Below are 17,845 nucleotides of genomic sequence, written 5' to 3'. Positions count from 1 at the left end.
GCACTTCCGCAGGGCCGCGGTGTTGTTCGTCTGGCTCAGCCCTGGGTGGGGGGACAGAGGAACCGGTGTCACCCCACATCCCTGGCTCGGGGATGCTCACTCCATCCCTCACGTCCCTCCCCATGGCCAGAGCCCTTTGAGGCCACAGCCCTTGGTGGCAATGCCAGGCTCTGCAAGGAACACTGGCAGGCATCCCCCCTCCTGGCTGCACGGTACCCACCAGTGGCGAGGGGTTTGGTGGTGGGCAGAGCTGGCCCTGGTGAGTACACCTCTCCCTTGGAGCCTGGCTGGCAGATCATATGGTTGGTGACCAGGTGGCTGTAGAGGATGTCCCTCGTGGTGGAGATGAAGCCACAGCTGTGGCAGACGCCTGCAGGGAACACGGCATAGGGCTGAGTGGGCAGGACAGCCCTTGGGGAGTGGGTCCTCATCCCCAGGAGGTGCTGGAGGGAACAGGGTTGTCCCCATGGGGACACCAGGGAGTGCTCACTCACCATTCAGGGTGTCCGTGTGCACTTTGAGGTGACGCTCGCAGTTGGCTTTTGTGGTGAAGGCTGACAGGCAGATCAGGCAGACAAACGGCCGCTCTCCTGCAGGACAGATGGACAGGCAGGCACCTCAGCACAGGGGGAAGGAGGACAGGGACTGCCAGGACACCATGCCAGACAGGAGGGTGCCGGCTGCAAGAAGCAGGGTACTCCCTTTTTCTTTACAGAGCTCAGATGGGAAGACCTACACATAAGCAGCCCCAAAACAGTAACTGAACTGGGGGAGAATCATAGAATCACAGACTGTTTGGGGTTGGAAGGTTGCATGGGCAGGGACACCTTCCACTAGACCAGGTTACTCCAAGCCCCATTCAATGTGGCCTTGAAAACTTCCACGGATGGGGCAGCCACAGCTTCCCTGGAACCTCATCTAACTGGTGCTGCCCTCCCTCAGCCTCCCTGTCCCTCCACGCCACCAGCTCCTCGGGTGTTTGCATGTGGCTCGGTGTCCCCAGGCAGCAGCCCCCCTGCCATACCACTGTGGCTCCGCATGTGGATCTCCAGGGAGCTGGCACTGGGGCAGCTCTTCTTGCACTGGGGGAAGGGGCAGACACGCTCGTTGGGGTAGGTCTCCTTGGGCTTCTCCTCCAGGGCGGGTGAGCCGGCGCTCTGCCGGCTGGCACAGTAGTACATCAGGTGGGCTTGCAGGTTGCGCTCGCTCCGGTACCAGATCCCGCAGTCCTTGCAGGGGAAGACATCCTCTGTGGAGAGGAAGGGACAAGGAAGGAACACACATCACTGGTGTGATGAGCTGGGGACCCCACCGTGTGGTGCTGGCCCCATGGGCTGCAGCATGTCCCCCCCCACCATGTCCCTGGGGACTCACTGTTGACCACGGCAGTGGCCAGGATGGCGGCCATGCCGGCTTGCTGTGGGAGCAGCTGGATGTCGGAGTGCAGTGCAGCTGGGTACGGGGAGTCCTCGGGCTCTGCTTTCACCCCATGGTGGTTGGGGACAGCGGGTGGCTCTGCCATCACGAAGGCGCAGACGGGTTCATCCTCCCGCAGGGCGCGCGTTGTCCGGCACCACAGGGCTTGGTCTGGGGGACAACAGTCAGCAGGGACCCCCCACATCCCCATCTTGCTGCACGGCTCTGAGCCTCCTGTTCCCCTCGGTGCTTTCCCCACTGCCCTTGTCCCCTCTGCCTTTGACCTCTGGCTTCCACCCGGCCACGGCTGAGCCCTGGACTGCCTGGAGATGGCGATGTCTGCCTGTGCCTCAGCCCGGCCCGGCTCTGCCTGCTCCTGCTCATGCTCCTGCTCCTCGCATTCCAGCTCGCAGGAACGCTTCACCGAGCCTTGCCCCTTGAGCACGATAACGCTTGCACCAGTGTGTGCACCAGCGGGTGCAGTGATGCTTGCACCGAGCCTTGCACCAACACATGCACTACTGCTTGTCCCAGTGCCTGCACTCAGCCTTGCTCCTGCTGTGCCCTCATGCTTGTGCCAACATTCAGGCCAGTCACATCACGTTGGGACTCTCCTCATGTACCCCTGTAGCTAGACAGCTGGGGGAGGGAGCTGGGATGGGGGACAAGCCCCAGGGACAGCCAGTGGCAGGTCCTGGAGATGTGGGGGGACATGGGTGCTGGCTGGGGAGAGGGCACAGCCATGGCACAGGGACCCATCCCTCCCATCATGGCTGTCCCCACAGGACCCCTCTGGCATGGGGACGCGTGTCACCAGTACTCACCCTTCCTGTAGATGACAGTGTTGGCATCTGGCTCCGTGGGCACGAGGGGCAGCCGGGAAAGCCAGCAGCTCTCGTCCCCCAGCACCAGCGTCACGGGGGGGCCCTGTTGAGGGTGGGAGAGGGGGGTGAGCACCACACCCCACAGTGGGTTGGGGACAGCAGGGGGGGGGGTCACAGTGGTCCCTGCTCAGCCTGCACCCACCTCTGCCTTCCCGCGTCTTTAATGAATATTAATGAGCAGAAAGGGGTGGGGGTGTGTGGAAATTAATCTGCCTGATCCTCTGATGGCTGCCGCGGTAACGATATGAAATCTAATTATTCGTCCCGATATTTCTAAACCCTCCAAGTCAGGCTGATGGGCGCGGCCGCTTGAGGCCCCATCACTGCCCGGAGCTGCAGCGCCACAAGCCCCACGCGTGTGCGGGCACTCGCACCCGTGTGTGCACAGCCCACCTCTGCACTCACATGTGTGCACAGCCCACCTCTGGACTCTCACATGTGTGCACAGCCCACCTCTGCACTCGCACTCGTGTGTGCACAGCCCACCTCTGCACTCTCACACGTGTGTGCACAGCCCACCTCTGCACTCGCACCCATGTGTGCACAGCCCCCCCCCCCCATGTCATGTGGGGGACAGGCGCTGCTGGGGTACAGGGTCTGAGCTCCCTTGGGGACTGTGGTGGCCTCTTCATGTCCCACGCCAAGGTGGGGAGGGAGGGGACAGTTCCTGCAGAGCTCTTGCAGGTTTTGCTCCATGCAGGGATCTGCAGGTACCCCTATAATGGAGGGAGGTTCCTGTAGTGTCCAGGCACCCCGCAGCACCCCAGGGTGTTCTTGTCACCCCTAGGTGCGTGCCCCAGCTCCCCTTGGTGGCCCCAGCCCCTGTGGCGAGCCCTTTCCTTGTTCTCCCTGAAACAAAGAGGTCAGTGTCTCCGTTCTGCACCGTCCCGATAACCATCGGAAACCCAATCTGCTCCGCATCCGCCGGGACAGCGCTGGCGGGGGCGGCCCTGCGCCCTGCCTGGGGGGATCACTGCTGGGGGGGCACACAGGGCAGGGATAGAGCAGGGGACAGCCAGGGATGAGCTGGCACGGGGGGGCTCTGTCCCTTCACACCCCCGGGCTGGTGCTGCTGGAGGGTATGGACACCCTCCCAAGAAAGACCAGTTTTGGGGGAGACCCATAGGGGACAGAGAGGCATCCTCCTTCTTCTCCTCCTCCCTCCATGCAGTGATGGGCACACACGATGCTTCACACCACAAAGGCATTAAAGCCACCCAGTGTCTCCAGTCCCCAGTACAGCCCCAGAATGGGATAATCTCTCGCATGGAGATGGAGAGTGGAGCCAGCCAGGATTTGGGGGAGACCCCCTGCACCCCTCCCTGCCGCCAGCAACAAAGACTAAGGGACCCGAGGGCGACATCCCATATCAGGGATGGGGCAGCGATTCCTTCCTCACTTCCCCGAGCAGAGATAGGGAGGGAGGCAAATGGCAAAGGAGAGCAGGGCTGGGAATCATCAGCCGGGCTCGATAAGGGAGCTGCTGAAATGGGAGCAAAAATATTTAGACAATAAATGAAGTATCAGAAAAAAGCTGCGCATATCTTTAAGAAATCAATCATCCTGTACCGGGTGTCTGGACACACGGCGCCAACCGGGAGATAGGGAGCCAAACTGGGCAGATAAGGGTTAATCAAGGATTTAATTCGGCAAAGATAAACGGGCCTGGGCTCAAAAAAAAAGAAAAAAAAAAAAAAAGAGATTGAAGGAGAGAGGAGGAAGTGTTGGGGATGGAGCCTGGGCAGGATTCTCCAGCCTGGAACACCCTCCTGGGGTGGAGCTGCCTGTATGTGGCTCTGGGGGGGATGCAGGGGGAAAGACCCAGTGCCTACAACATCCTGTGCACACACACACATACACACTCCATGTGCACACACACACACACTCCATGTGCACACACACACACACTCCATGTGCACACTGCTCCCATCCCAGTGCTCCCCTGTGCTCCTGCTACCGACAGCTCCCGGTGCCCCCCATTACCCCTCTCCTGCCCCCTCCCCTCAGGCTGCAGAGCCCTGCTGCCTTCCAGGCACACCCACAGTCCCCTGAGAGCAAATTTGGGGTGGGAAAGCCAAACCTCATCTGCTCTGAGAGGACACACGTGCCACCCAGAAGCCATGCCAAGGAGGGGCAGGGAGGGGGCAGCCAGCATCTCATGCCCCTGCTCTGAGCTCAAGCAGCACACGGCAGGGAAACCTCCTGGGCATCCAAACTGGGTGATTCCCAGAGGACTGAGAGCTCAAGCAGGGAAAACCCCTCCAAAACCCGACTCTCTTCCCTAAACAACTCCTTGGGACTTTCCCCACTGCTGTCCTGGCAGCCCCTGCAGAGCTCCTTACCATCTCCCCGTGTCCCGGCGATGCTGGCTCGCTGTGGATGCTGCCCTGGAAGGGTCCCCAGGAGAAACCCTCGGGGAGGCTCCTGCAGGTCTGCACCCGCCTCTCCCCCTCCTGCACGACCAGATCCAGCTCATCTGTGGGGAGACAGGCACAGCATCAGCACCATGCCCCCCCCAGCCAGACCCCCCCCTCAGCCCCAGGTCCCTGGGGATGGGGGCATCCACACATGGAGCACAGAACTGCTGGTGGGTGCTGCATGTCCCTGGAAGGATCCACCTGCTCACGAGGGGGTACAGGCACAGCCCGGGGGGTCCAGGCTCCAGGATGGAGAGGAAGGAGCATTTCCCATCCCCACACCCAAAGTTGCAGCAGCTTCAGGGCTTAATGGCTTTGATTATCTGATAAGCCTCTGGTTTAATGGGTTAGATAACACGTTAATACGCTATGAAGGCTGCTCGAAAATGTTTTAACTGTGCCTTTGTCTTTCGGAGCACAGATAAGATGGCAGGTAACCAATACACAGATGGATGTGTGCTGGCTGGAAGGGGCTGGACCCTGCACCCCCAAAAACACAACGATCCTTAAATCCTTCAGCAAGCCACTGGACCACCAGCAGGGCAGGATCCCAGGGCATCCGCTGTGTCTGGGGGAGCTCCCAGCACCCTGGGGTGCTCTGGATTCCCTCCCCACTACCCTGACACCACAAAAAGCCTCTCTAAAGCCACGTGCCCAGAGCTCTGTCCTTTGGGACGTGGCTGGTGCCCAGGTCCCATGGGTGGGGAGTAGGCTGAGCACTTAGGAAGGCAAAATTGCTGTCAGAGCTGGAAGTGCAGGGAGGATAAAGAGATCCCATGGCTGCAGAGATTGAAATCTGATGTGTTTATTAGCCAGGCTGACACCTGGATCCTCTTGGTGCTGGGGTGAGTTAAGGTGAATGACTGGAATCATGGGTTGGTGGCACCTGTGATCACCCAGGTCCCACTGTCACCTGCAGGTCCCCTCTGCACTGAGGATGCTCTGTGCCACCAGGGACACAGCTCTGAGCACACCCCCAAGGCAGCAGCTGATGCCATACCACAAAACCCACCTTCAGCAAAGGCTTTGAAGGTCCCCAAGGTCTTTGGGGTCACCAGGCTGGTTCCCGTGCTCATGCCACCCTCTCCCCCCATGCTGCAGCCCCCCGGGGTGCAGGCAGGGCTGCTTACTCCCCCCTTGCCACCTCCACAGCACCTGGGTGCCTTCCACCTGGGAGCCCTTGGTGCTGGCACGCTCACAAAAACCACCCCAGGTGCTGGGGATTCCAGCTCTGTTTCCAGCTGGGATTTCATCCCAGTGAATTGGTTTTGGGAGCAAGCAGGGTGCCAGCTGTGCCCACCCTGCATCTCTCTGCTCGTGCAACCATCAGATCCATCTCCATAGAGGGAGGAGGGCAGAGGGTGGGCTGAAGCCTTTGAGGAGCTGATGGGATTTATTCCCTGGCGCAAACCTGATGCCAAGAAGGGGCAGCAGCAGCCCCTTGCCTGGCTGGTTCTTCCCAGTAAGGACCTGGGGGAGAGGCAGGGAGCAGAGCTCCCAGCAGGATGAGGCCATTGGCACTGAGTGGAGCAGTCAAGACCCCTTGCATGGTGCTCCATGTTTCCAACACCCAGCTCTGGCTGCCTCCTGAGGTGCTGCTGGGGTGTCAGGCTCCCTGCATGGTGCTCCCCAGGCCACTGGTCCTCACCCCTCCAGCCCCAGGGAGGGAACAGCAAACCCTCAGACCTCCAGGAGAGCCCCAAGAGTGGTGGCTCGCCTCAGGCTTTGCCACCCTGCACAGCCTGGCAGCTTTCGGGGAACGGAGCCCAACTGCCACCTCTCCTCCTCAGTGCCCCCCCCTTTTTGGCCCCCCTTCCCCCCGTCTCACTGGTAATCAGCAGCGTTTGGGTCAGGAGACCATGTCTCCAAGATAAGAGCGTTCGCCTGACACTTCCCATGTCAGAGCACTTCATCTTCTGTGTATCAATCCCCAGCAGAGAAAACACGCAGGGGCTGATAAAGAGAAAACCGTTCCAGACAGGGGGACAAAAATAGTGCTGCTGGAGCTGGCCCCCCTTTTCCCCACCCCCCGCCAGGGCCCGATGGCCACTGCCCCAGCTGGTGGCCCAATCCACCAGTGTCACCCCAAAAACAGGCTGGTAGTGAACCCCAGGCAGTGGTGCTGAGTGGTTTTCCACTTGGATGGGTGCAGCTGCTGGAGCCCCCGTGGTACCTGGCTGTGCCCACTGTGATGGTGCAAAAAAATAAAAAGACAAAACAAGAGGAGGAAAAAAGGTGATTTCCCAACTAACCATCCCTGCCCTTCTCCCTTGGCACGGGGGAAATGGTGCTGAGCCAGGATGGAGCAGCCTGGGAGGTGCTCCCTTGTGACGTTGTCCGCTCTTGGGAGCAAAGCCCAAAGTGATTGGGCTGTGTCCCCAGGTGGGGACAACCCTGCAGTCCCCATCCCTCTGCTCTGATGGTGCTGGATTCAGCCTCATTGCCCTGCCTGCACCCTGGGGAGGTTGGGAACAGCTGGTGCCAGCCTGTGAAGGACCCTGGGTGCCCCTCAAGAGAGGGGCAAAGTCTGTGGGTGCAGGTCCCTGAGGGATTCCCCCAGCAGGTGAACACCACCCTGGTATCTCACCTGGCCATCGCTCCCGGCCGGGTGGTGCCACCGTTATCACAGGAGGGTTTATCTCCCAGATCATTAACCAAATTGGGCAGGGACGTGGCTGTTTGCTTTGGGTCACGATGAACAGCGTCAGAGAGCAAACCAGGAGGGGGAAAAGCCCCTGCTGAGCTGGGTGCACCTATTCAGCACAGCACAGTCCCCCTCCTGTGCCAAACCGTGGGGTGCTGGGGCTGCTCCCTGCCCCCTGGTGACAGCACCTGCTCACCCGACGCTGCGTCTCAGCTTATCTTCCCATCGAGAGATTTCAAAGAAGTAGGGCTGAGCTGAGCTGGGGAGCAAAGATCAATCACCACAGCACGGCCACGCACCGGGCAATCGATCGGTGGCTGAGAAGGCAAGGCTGGCACCTGAGCCCCCAGGGACCAGAGGGGCACAAAGGGAGGGGTGAAACCTGCAAGGGTTTTGCACCTCCAGGCTGCATCTTCCTACAGCACAGGGAAATACATAGCATGTCCAGGTGAGGATGCTCCACTGGGAGCTGCAACGAGCCAGACCAGCTCCTGTGCCCATCTGGCCTTGTTCCCAGATGCTCTGGAACTGCAGTCACATCCATACACTAAAATTTGCTTTCCCTGAAGGAGCGAGTAGGAGGGAAGGGCAAAGGGTGCCCATCCAGGCCCAGGAAAACCCTTCCATCCCATCCCATCCCTGCATCTCCTCACCTCAACTGGACAACTATGATCAAATCCAAAGGAACCAGCTCTGCCCCTCAGCAGGGATCCAGGCTCAGAGGTCCCAGAGTGTTTGCAGCTGCTTGGACACTATCAGGATAAACACTGCTATCGGGGTGTCACGGGAATGTGTCCCAGCACCAGCCAAGCTGCTCCTATTAATACAGCAGCCAGATCTGGGGGGGCCCACAATGCTGGGAACAGCCCCAGCATGAGCCTGGGGGAATGGGGATGAACTGGTTGTCCCTGCTCCTATCCCAACACATGCAGGATGGCACAGGAATATTCAAGGGGGAGAGAGGGAAGAGGGATGGATGGATGGATGGATGGATGGATGGATGGATGGATGGACCATCCACCAATCCATCCATCCATCCATCCATGGGTCCCCAGCCTCCCATGGCTCTCCCAATCAGGATAAACACTGCTATCGGGGTGTCACGGGAATGTGTCCCAGCACCAGCCAAGCTGCTCCTATTAATACAGCAGCCAGATCTGGGGGGGCCCACAATGCTGGGAACAGCCCCAGCATGAGCCTGGGGGAATGGGGATGAACTGGTTGTCCCTGCTCCTATCCCAACACATGCAGGATGGCACAGGAATATTCAAGGGGGAGAGAGGGAAGAGGGATGGATGGATGGATGGATGGATGGATGGATGGATGGATGGATGGATGGATCCACCATCCACCAATCCATCCATCCATCCATCCATGGGTCCCCAGCCTCCCATGGCTCTCCCACTCCCAACTGGGGAAAGAGGAGCTGGAGAAGCCCTGGCCCAGCCCTGCCACAGGCCCTGGCTGCTGTTTTTAGAAGCGGCGAGCGCGCAGCGGAAGGAATAAATCCTGACAACTCAACTAGCGCAATGATGTGATGGCACCGCTCTGATAAGATGGAGGGAGCCGATTGGGAAGAGTCTTAAGCTGCAAACACGCAGCATCTCCACTCTTCACCTCGGCTCACAAAGGGAAATCTCTCCAAAGGGGCTAAGGAGATTATCCCAGCTTTGCCGTCCCGAGTGCTCGAGTAATCAGGGCAGCCTTGGGGATGACAAAGGAGCGAGGAGGGTTTAGATTCCAGCCTTGCTGGGCTGCGCCTGCCCGGGCTCAGCCTGGGGCTGCTCTGGCTGAGCTGCCACAGCCCAAAGCAGGGGTGGTCACAGCAGAGCTGGGCTGCTGCTTTCTTCTCCCTACAGGTTTGGGGGGCAATCCCTGCCCTGGGGTGGGGGAGGGGGCAGTTAAGGGGAGCTTTCTGCCTTTATCGCTTGTGATATCAATAATATTGATTATTTTTTTTCCTTTTAGAACAGAGTACAAAAGCAAATCTTTATCGGGCTGAACCCTGCCCCTGGTTAATGGAGGAGCTGTGACCTACCCTGGAGAGCAGAGCGGGCACCTCCTGGTGCCCGGGGGGGGGCCAGGCAGTGGGTGATGGGTGAGGGGGATGGCACCCAGGAGGTGCTGCACCCCAAAAGGGCCAGGCAGCCCACACCCCCTGCTTGCCAGCTGTGGTGCACAGCTGGCAGGCAGGGGCAGCAGGGCGGGCACTGCCTGTGCCACGCGTCATCTGGGATCGCCCTGGGGAAGCTGGGGTGCCCGGCCCCAGCAGGATGCATCCCGATAAGCCTCCCCGGGACGTTTGCATTCTGGGTGTTGCTGGGTCCTGCCAGGATGTGGTCCCCATCCCCGTGGGGGTTCCTGTCCCAAGGGGGTCCCTGTTCCAGGAAATACATGGGAGCTGCGCTCATGGGGATGGGGACAGGAATAAACACTGGGAATAACATCAGAAAGCACTTGGAGGGGGGGTTGGGAAGAAGGAAAAGAGTCCAGTTCCCCTTGGATTGCCAGGGTGGCTGCACCTCTGTGCTGGGGACTCTCTGTCCCTGCACTGTCCCTGCTCTTGGGGCTGCTATGACCCCCCAGCTCTGCCCAGGCTGGTGCCAGGCAGTGGGCAGGGGTGCACTGGGGGGGCAGGAAGCTGGGGTGGGGGGGAGGAAGGGGCCCCTAGAGTGATGTAGAGGGCAGATATCCCCTCCGGAAAGGGGAAGGGACCACATGGGGAGTGGGGGGAGCACCCCTGAGGGGGGCAGTACCCAGATGGAGAAGGGGGGTGGGAAAGTGACATCACACCAAGCCCCAAACTGGCTGGTCCTCAGCTGCAGCCCAGGGCAGAGCAGCAGTGACTGACAGCTGCCAGACACCCCTGCCAGGCAGCATCGCTCATGGGGCTCTCACCCCCAGGACAAAAGACATTCTTCTTCCCAAGGGATTTCCCAAGGAAAGGGAGGATGGTGACACAGGGGGGTGATGCTGCCTGCACATCTCAACAACCCCTGGTGCTGCTCGTCGTGAGGGTGTCCCTGCCAGGTTGTGGGAAAGGTGAGTGCCACCTACCCCAGAAGTGTCCCCAAACTCTCCTGATCATCCCTCCACTCTGCAGAGTCCCCAGACTGGTCTGATCATCTTTCCACTCAACAACACCTCCAACTGGTTCGAGCATCCCTTCACCCCATCAATGTTCCCAAACCAGTCCAGCCATCCCTTCACCCCAGCAGCGTGCCCAAGCTGTCCTGCACACCTGTCCACTCTGCTGTGTCCTCAGAGAGAGGCTGAACCAAGGACAGGGACATGCAGGTACAGACCCCAGCAGGGAAAACCCCCCTCCAATGTCCCCAATCCAAGACAGGTCCTACTGTCATCCTGGGACCATCCCCATCCTGATGCCAAACATCCCACTGCTTTGCCAGACACAAGCCAGACAGGAGGGGGTTGGGGTTCAGATCCCTGCGGGACCCTCTGACTTGGTGGGGGCTGCTGCTCCCAAACCCCAACTTCTTTAACACACAATCTGCCGCTCAGCCCGGCTCCCAGCGATAATAAATTAAAAAAAAGAGAAATAGTTGGAATTATTTTTCCCACCCACACATACCAGGGCGGAGGGGAAGGGGGAGCGGCGGGGCAGATGCGGTGCCGGCCACCCGGCCCAGCCAGCGCTCCGCGCCGTGCCCTGCTCGCCCCGATAATCAACCTTGAGGTTTCCAGACAAACCCCGGGCAGCAGGAGATTATTCAAGCAGGAGTCACGGAGTAGATAGGGGGGGAAGAGCTGGGGGGGAAGGAAAAACTAGAAAGTTTGCTGGTTTAATTAGATGCGTCGGAAAAAAAAATGAGAATGAAGTGAAGTTGTTCTGTGCCACCTCAAAACGCTGCACGCAGGGCTAGTGGTGGGGATGGGGCTCAGTGCCTGTGCCGCACGACATAATTAACCCAGAGCAATCAATAAACCCTGAAGAGAGAAGCTGGCAGTGGGAGCCTGGGGCTCAGCAAGGTGGGAATGCTGGTGGAGGCCCAAAGAGTGAGGCTGATATAGGAAAGGGGGTGAGGAACCCCTGCTGCTGTTCTGGGGAGGGTGGTGGGACATCCCTGGGGGCACAGGGCAAAAGCCACCCTGGGTTTGGCCCCATCTGCTCTATCCCTTCCCTATTGGTGGCCCTGCAGGGGCAAAAGCAAAAAGCTTCATCCCACTTTGCAGAAAGGCAAGTGCCAGCTGGGCTTCCTGAGGGCTGCAGCCTCCCAGTGGGGATTCTCCAGTGCCTTGTGATGCAGTTGGGCAGCCTTGTCCCTCAGATGGGTTCAGCTTCCCTCTTTGCCTGTCCCAACACCACATCCGAGAAATTTCTTGGGAGCTTTTCACCTTATCCCTCTGGGAAAATTGGAGAGGTTGGTTGGGCAGTGATGAGGAGGGAAGGGAGGGCTCCTGGTGCTCCTGAAAGTCTCTGTCACCAGCCTCACTCCAGAGCAAACACAAACAAGCGGGAAAGATGGAAACCTGGGGCATGTCAGAGGGGCTGTGTGGAAGGTCAAGGGGAATTTGGAGAGGATGGCATCTCCTCTCCAGCCCTGCCACAGGCAGCAGAGGCTGGCATGAGCAGGCATGAAGTACAGCCACACTCTGTCACAGGAAGCAGAACCGAGTTGGGGTGTCCCAGCCCCCCTGCTCGTCTGTAAGGATTCCTGAGTCATGGATTACAGCCTCCAGCTCCCAGGGATTTGCCTATCAGCCAGGCAAGCAGCAGCCCCCTCCAGTGAACAAGGTCATTTCAAAGATAAAGCAAAAAACCCCCTCCTTCTCCCTCACCAGCACGCAGGGCCAAGGAACCCGCCGGCGAGGTCCCGGCACTCTGTGTCCCCACGCTGCCAAGCCAGGACACCAGCCCCCTAGAAACACTGAGTCACAAAATCCTTTTGGTTGGAAAAGACCTTTAAGACCATCAAATTCAACCATCAACCCAGCACTGCCAAGGCCACCATTAACCCATGTCCCTCAGCACCACATCTACATGGCTCTGAAATCCTTCCAGGGATGGGGACTCCACCACTGCCCTGGGCAGCCTGGGCCAGGGCCCGACAGCCCTTTCAGGGGATAAATTATTCCCAATATCCAACCAAAACCTCCCTTGGCACAACTTGACACCATTTCCTCTTGTCCTATGGCTGGTTCCTTGGGAGAAGAGACAGACCCCTCCTCGCTCCAACCTCCTCTCAGGGAGCTGTAGAGAGTGAGAAGGTCTCCCCTCAGCCTCCTTTCCTCCAGGCTGAACATCCCCAGTTCCCTCAGCCACCCCTCACCAGACTTGTGCTCCAGACCCTTCCCCATCCCTGTTGCCCTTCAGAAACCCTAAAGACAAAGCCACGGCAGGGGTGACCCAGGAGCCCCCCAGAAACAGACCAGGGGACAGCGAGACCCCCACATGCACGAACAGAGACACCCGGGGCAGCTTCCCTGCCCCTCCACCCCCGGCCTCGCCGCATCCTTGCGGCTGCCACTGCTGACACGCGGCGGATCCTGCCAGATAAAAAAAGAAAATTCAGGCTGCTCAGAGTTTCCCTTTTCGCCAGCTCCATCCCTGATAAGTGCCGAGCCTGCAGAGCGCCTGATAGACGGGCTATCGCGGCGGTTGGTGCGAAGGGAACATCCTATCGCTGCAGCATCGCCGGACCGCCATCAACTCCCAGCCACACAGAAATTAATACCACTCCAATTACCAGAATAGAGATGGGCTGGGAGAAGGCGATAATAAAATCTCTTTTACATAAAGAATGCAAATAACCCGCTCCGGAGAGGGAAGGGGGGAAGGGGAGGGCATGGGCAGTGAGGAGGCTTCGTGGGCTGTAGCCATTGGGTTTGGTGGAAGATGGGGTGTTGGAACCCCCAGGGAGTGGGGACATCTATGGGATGGGCAGAACAGCCCCTTCCTGCCCTTCACTGGGATGGCAGCGGAGGAGCGGGGAGCGCGGCGGTGCTGGGGGCAAAGGGCCGGGGAGCAGATAAGGAGGATCCGGGGGTGGCCTCGCAGCTCCTTCCTGCCCGGCACGCAGGAAAGGCCGGGATATCAGCGGGACAGGCGAGCGCTTCCCTTCGGATGGGGCGGGAAGAGGGAGCGGGGCCAGGGCTCCTCGCTGGCTCCTGGGGATTTCGGCAGCTGCAGGAGCACATGTGCTGGCAGCCAGCAGTTCCCAGAGCTGCTCCAATCCCCCAGGCTGGTGGCCCTGGGGGCACACCAGGACCCTATCCATCACTGAAAGGCAATTGGTGTCCAGCACTGGGGGTCACTCCTTCCCATCATCTGATAGGGCTACAGGAAAGCTGAGGATGGACATTTTACAAGGGCATGGACTGATAGGATGAGGGAGGGAATGGCTTTAAACTGGAAGGGGGTAGACTTAGGATAGACATTAGGAGGAAATTTATTAGTGTGAGGGTGGTGAGACCCTGGCCCAGGCTGCCCAGAGAAGCTGTGGCTGCCCCATCCCTGAAAGTGTTCAAGGCCATGTTGGATGGGTCTCGGCTCCCTCTGCTCCCATCCCCGTCCCCCTGCCGGGTGCCATCCCCAGTGGCCACGCACCCACAAACCCAATCTTTGTGGAGGAACCCCAAGGGCAGCCCCATCGCGGGTCGGTTTGCAGATAGGGGGTGATAGGGCACGGGGTACCCACACAGCCCCGCCGGGCTGCCCACGTGCCAGCGGCCTCGGCGCGGAGATGCCAAGAGGGAGATAGCTGCATTTGCTCCTTGGGGTTTCTGATAACCATCACTAAACTGCTTTGAGTCTCGCTCTTGTGGTTGCCAGGATGTTTGCACAGTGCCCTGGCCACGCAGGACGGGTTTGAACCCTCCCTGTGCCCAGGAACACGATCCAGCTGTGCTACCGGCACCCCTGCTGCTCCCTGAGCATTGTCTGGGCTCTCAACAGTGGCTCACAGGACATGATGGGACCACAACCATCATCTCATACCTGCTCTTGCAGCGAAGTGTCAGTGTTTGCAACCTGCCCAGTCCCCAGTGTTCCCAGTCCTCCTCACACTGGTCCCACCCATGTTCCCAGCCAAGAAGGACAGAGCGGCTGCACACTGAGGACTCACCTGGCCCATTCCAGGCATCTGGCTCCTGTGGGTTTTCTCCAGGATCCAGCTTCTCCAGCTCCTTTGGACTCTCTGGGGCATCTCTGGACTCTGCAGGAGGAGAGGGAAAGGCAGAAGCTCATACACAAGGGATTTCTAAGCTGGCATCCCACAGGGGTCGGGACAACCAGACCGGTGACACCCTGGGGCTGGGATGCACGTGGCTTCACCCTCAAGGATGTGCATGGGGGGGGCTTGTTCTCCTGGAACCCCTCTCTCAACAGTGGCTCACAGGACATGATGGGACCACAACCATCATCTCATACCTGCTCTTGCAGCGAAGTGTCAGTGTTTGCAACCTGCCCAGTCCCCAGTGTTCCCAGTCCTCCTCACACTGGTCCCACCCATGTTCCCAGCCAAGAAGGACAGAGCGGCTGCACACTGAGGACTCACCTGGCCCATTCCAGGCATCTGGCTCCTGTGGGTTTTCTCCAGGATCCAGCTTCTCCAGCTCCTTTGGACTCTCTGGGGCATCTCTGGACTCTGCAGGAGGAGAGGGAAAGGCAGAAGCTCATACACAAGGGATTTCTAAGCTGGCATCCCACAGGGGTCGGGACAACCAGACCGGTGACACCCTGGGGCTGGGATGCACGTGGCTTCACCCTCAAGGATGTGCATGGGGGGGGCTTGTTCTCCTGGAACCCCTTGTGCCAACTCCCTTATTGCCCAGCAATCGCCTGCACCTCGCAAGATCACCCATAAGGAGAGCCAACCCCCTTCTAGGGATTTCCTAAACCACCTCCAGGTGGGCACCCAGCCCCCAAACCCCCCAGGGAGTGGGTGGGAGGGGACAACTCTCCCATCCCACCGCGGGCCCCACATGGCCTGGTCCGGCCCTGCCCAGCTCCCGTCACAGCTCTATTTGTGGCGTATTCATAGCAACTTGATAACAATTATTTTCCCCATTAACTGCTGCTGGAGATGCAGCTGATAAGGCCCTATCTGCATATGACAGTGTGGAAGATTAGTGCCCAAAGTACATGTTTGCCTTGGCGTCGCGGGCAGATCACCAGCGCGGAGCCCATCGATCGGGCACCCAGGGGTGACGTCACCCGCCTTGCAGATTATTAATACAGGTGATAAGCGGGATGATTAACATCAAATAAATCAATCACCGGGTATAAAAGTCCTATTATTTTTGGCTATAAATCAAAGTGCCTGGCATATCGATTTTTATCCATCGCGCTGAAAGCTTTAGTGGCCGTTATTGCTGCTGGGCCTTATCTCTGCTATCACCTCTTTATAGAGGCAGGCCAGTGCCAGGTGCAGCTCCGCGCCCAGGCTCCCGGCTCCCCCCATCAGATAACGCCCCGCTCACTTCTCCCTGCTGCTGAGCAAAGTTTGCTGCTGAGCCCCCAGCTACCAGGGAGCTGGCAGGGATCCCCTTCCCCCCACAGCTTTCCAGGCTTGGCTACCCCTGGTTTGGGTGGGTTTTTTTGGGGGACACACACAAACACACACACTTTGCTCCCTGGTTGCAGGCAGGGGAAGGCAGCGGGTTCCCTGTGAGCCGGCGCAGCCTTGCCCTGCCATGGTTATCTCGCAGGGCACTGCAAACATTAACTGATTAGGATTTTCCCCCACCTCCACAGGAAGGAACTTAAAGGATATCTGGGGACGGGTTTCAGCCCGGCCCTGAAACGCAGCCACCTCTGGGGTGGGGCGGCGGCAGGCAGGCGGCACCCGCAGGAAACCGGCAGCCCTGGCTGTGTCCCCCCATCCCCATCCCTGGCCTTGCTGCTTTGCCCCTCGAGGAGTCACTCGGCACCCCAAGGAGTCACTCTGCATCCTGGGGAGTCACTTGGCTGCCCAAGGAGTCACTTTGCACCCCAGAGGAGTCACCTAGAGCCCCCACATCCCTCTAGCCAAAGCTCAGTGCTGGGGCAGGTGAAAGGCAGTGAAACAGACACAGGGTAGCAATGCTCGTTAGCAGCTGATGCTCGTTAGCAGCCATGGCAGAGAGCAAACCACCTCTGGTTTCCAGCAGCCCAGCTTGTGGCCCTCTCCAGAACCCCACAGTCCCTGGTAGAGCTGAGATCTGCACCAAGCTCCCCTATGCCAGCAGCATCCTCGCTGCCAGCCAGAGGGATGGAGCATCCCAGGGATACTGGGTGCCTCACTTAACCAGCAACCCACCCCCAGGGGGGCGGGATGCTTCGTTAGCTAATTACCCTCCTGCATCACCATCACCAGGGTTGCTCTGGTGGCACAGCCCATCCCCATGGGGGACACACACACTGTGGGCAGCCCCACCACCACGGCCAGGCTCACCTTCGCTGCCGGGGGGGCTGGAGGTGCTGTGCTCAGCAGAGCCCTCGTGGTCCGAGCCGCCCCCGTCCCTCTCCGAGGGGCTCTTCTCCCCCATCGGGGTGTCCTCACCTTCCTCCATCGCTGCCAGGGAACCTGCCGGAACATGGAAGGCGTGGTTGGGGGGTGTGTGTGTGTGAAATAACTCCAGTGGGTTTTCCCAGGTGGGAAATGTAGGATGTAGATGTTCTAGGGTCTGGTAAAGGGCCCTTTCCGTGACCCAGCTGCTGAACTCTGCATGCCAAAGGAAGGGAAACCCCCTCCCCAGCATCTCCCGAGGGGTCCCTCGTCCCCTCACCAAGGGGCTGGGAGGGACACAGAGCCTGGTATCCCCCAGGTCCCCTGCAGACATCACGGTGACATCCCCACGTTTGCCTGAAGAGAGAGTGGGGTTGCCACATGCCACAGACAGCATGGCAAGGCCACGCTTTCCACCTAACCCCCCCCATCGCCAACACCTGCTCTGAGGGACCCCAGGAACCATCCCCTGTGGTCCCCAGCACCCCTTGTGTGACAAGGGACCCAGAAGGCAGCCCCGGACAACAGGGGATGCTGCAGTGGTAACAAGGGAGTGGGGAAGGAGGGAGCAAAGGGTGTGTACATGGGGGACACCCCAAACAGCCCCGCCAGCCCCCACTGCCATTTCCATGGCAACGCAGCATCCCTGTGGACACCAAGGCAGAACTGAAGAGCAGCACACGCGGCTCGTGGTGCACGAAGCTGCTGCCCGGTGTCCCCTTCCAGCAGGGGCAGGGGACAGCCTGGTGACAAACCCTCTGCAGACCTCAGCTGCTCTCCCTGACTCCAGGCATGTATATTTACAGCAGGAGAACAAAGAGCCCATAATCTATACAAAGCAGACAACAATGAGCGTGAATAAAGAGGCTGCCGGAGAAGGGAAGGCAATTTATTCTAATTCTGCTAATTTCAGTTCCAGCACAATTAAAAAGGCTCTGATAATATTCAGAAACAATCGCCAGCTAACAAATCGTTTCTCTCGCTGTAAATGAAACATTGTTAGGCTAATTTCTTCTTTCACGCCTTCGCGGCTCT

The 17,845-nt window shown here is 59.2% G+C and overlaps 1 protein-coding gene across 1 annotated transcript in view; it reads right to left on the bottom strand.

Moving 5' to 3' along the window:
* Positions 1 to 16,874, bottom strand: part of ZFPM1 (zinc finger protein, FOG family member 1) — an 18,948-nt gene extending 2,074 nt beyond the window's left edge. Inside the window, exons 1-8 of the mRNA XM_010001107.1 lie at positions 16,757 to 16,874; positions 14,879 to 14,968; positions 4,643 to 4,776; positions 2,241 to 2,343; positions 1,375 to 1,587; positions 1,025 to 1,249; positions 495 to 590; positions 221 to 370 (exon numbers count right to left, since the gene is read on the bottom strand). Coding sequence (XP_009999409.1) covers positions 221 to 370; positions 495 to 590; positions 1,025 to 1,249; positions 1,375 to 1,587; positions 2,241 to 2,343; positions 4,643 to 4,776; positions 14,879 to 14,968; positions 16,757 to 16,874 — 1,129 coding nt within the window. The remainder of the gene's footprint in view (positions 1 to 220; positions 371 to 494; positions 591 to 1,024; positions 1,250 to 1,374; positions 1,588 to 2,240; positions 2,344 to 4,642; positions 4,777 to 14,878; positions 14,969 to 16,756) is intronic.
* Positions 16,875 to 17,845: the final 971 nt, after the last annotated feature.

This window comes from Chaetura pelagica, unplaced genomic scaffold (assembly GCF_000747805.2).
Source record: "Chaetura pelagica isolate M959 unplaced genomic scaffold, ChaPel_1.0 scaffold227, whole genome shotgun sequence".
NCBI lineage: Eukaryota > Metazoa > Chordata > Aves > Apodiformes > Apodidae > Chaetura > Chaetura pelagica.
Note: the sequence above shows the minus strand (reverse complement) of the source record. Positions and strands in the feature narration are given on the sequence as shown.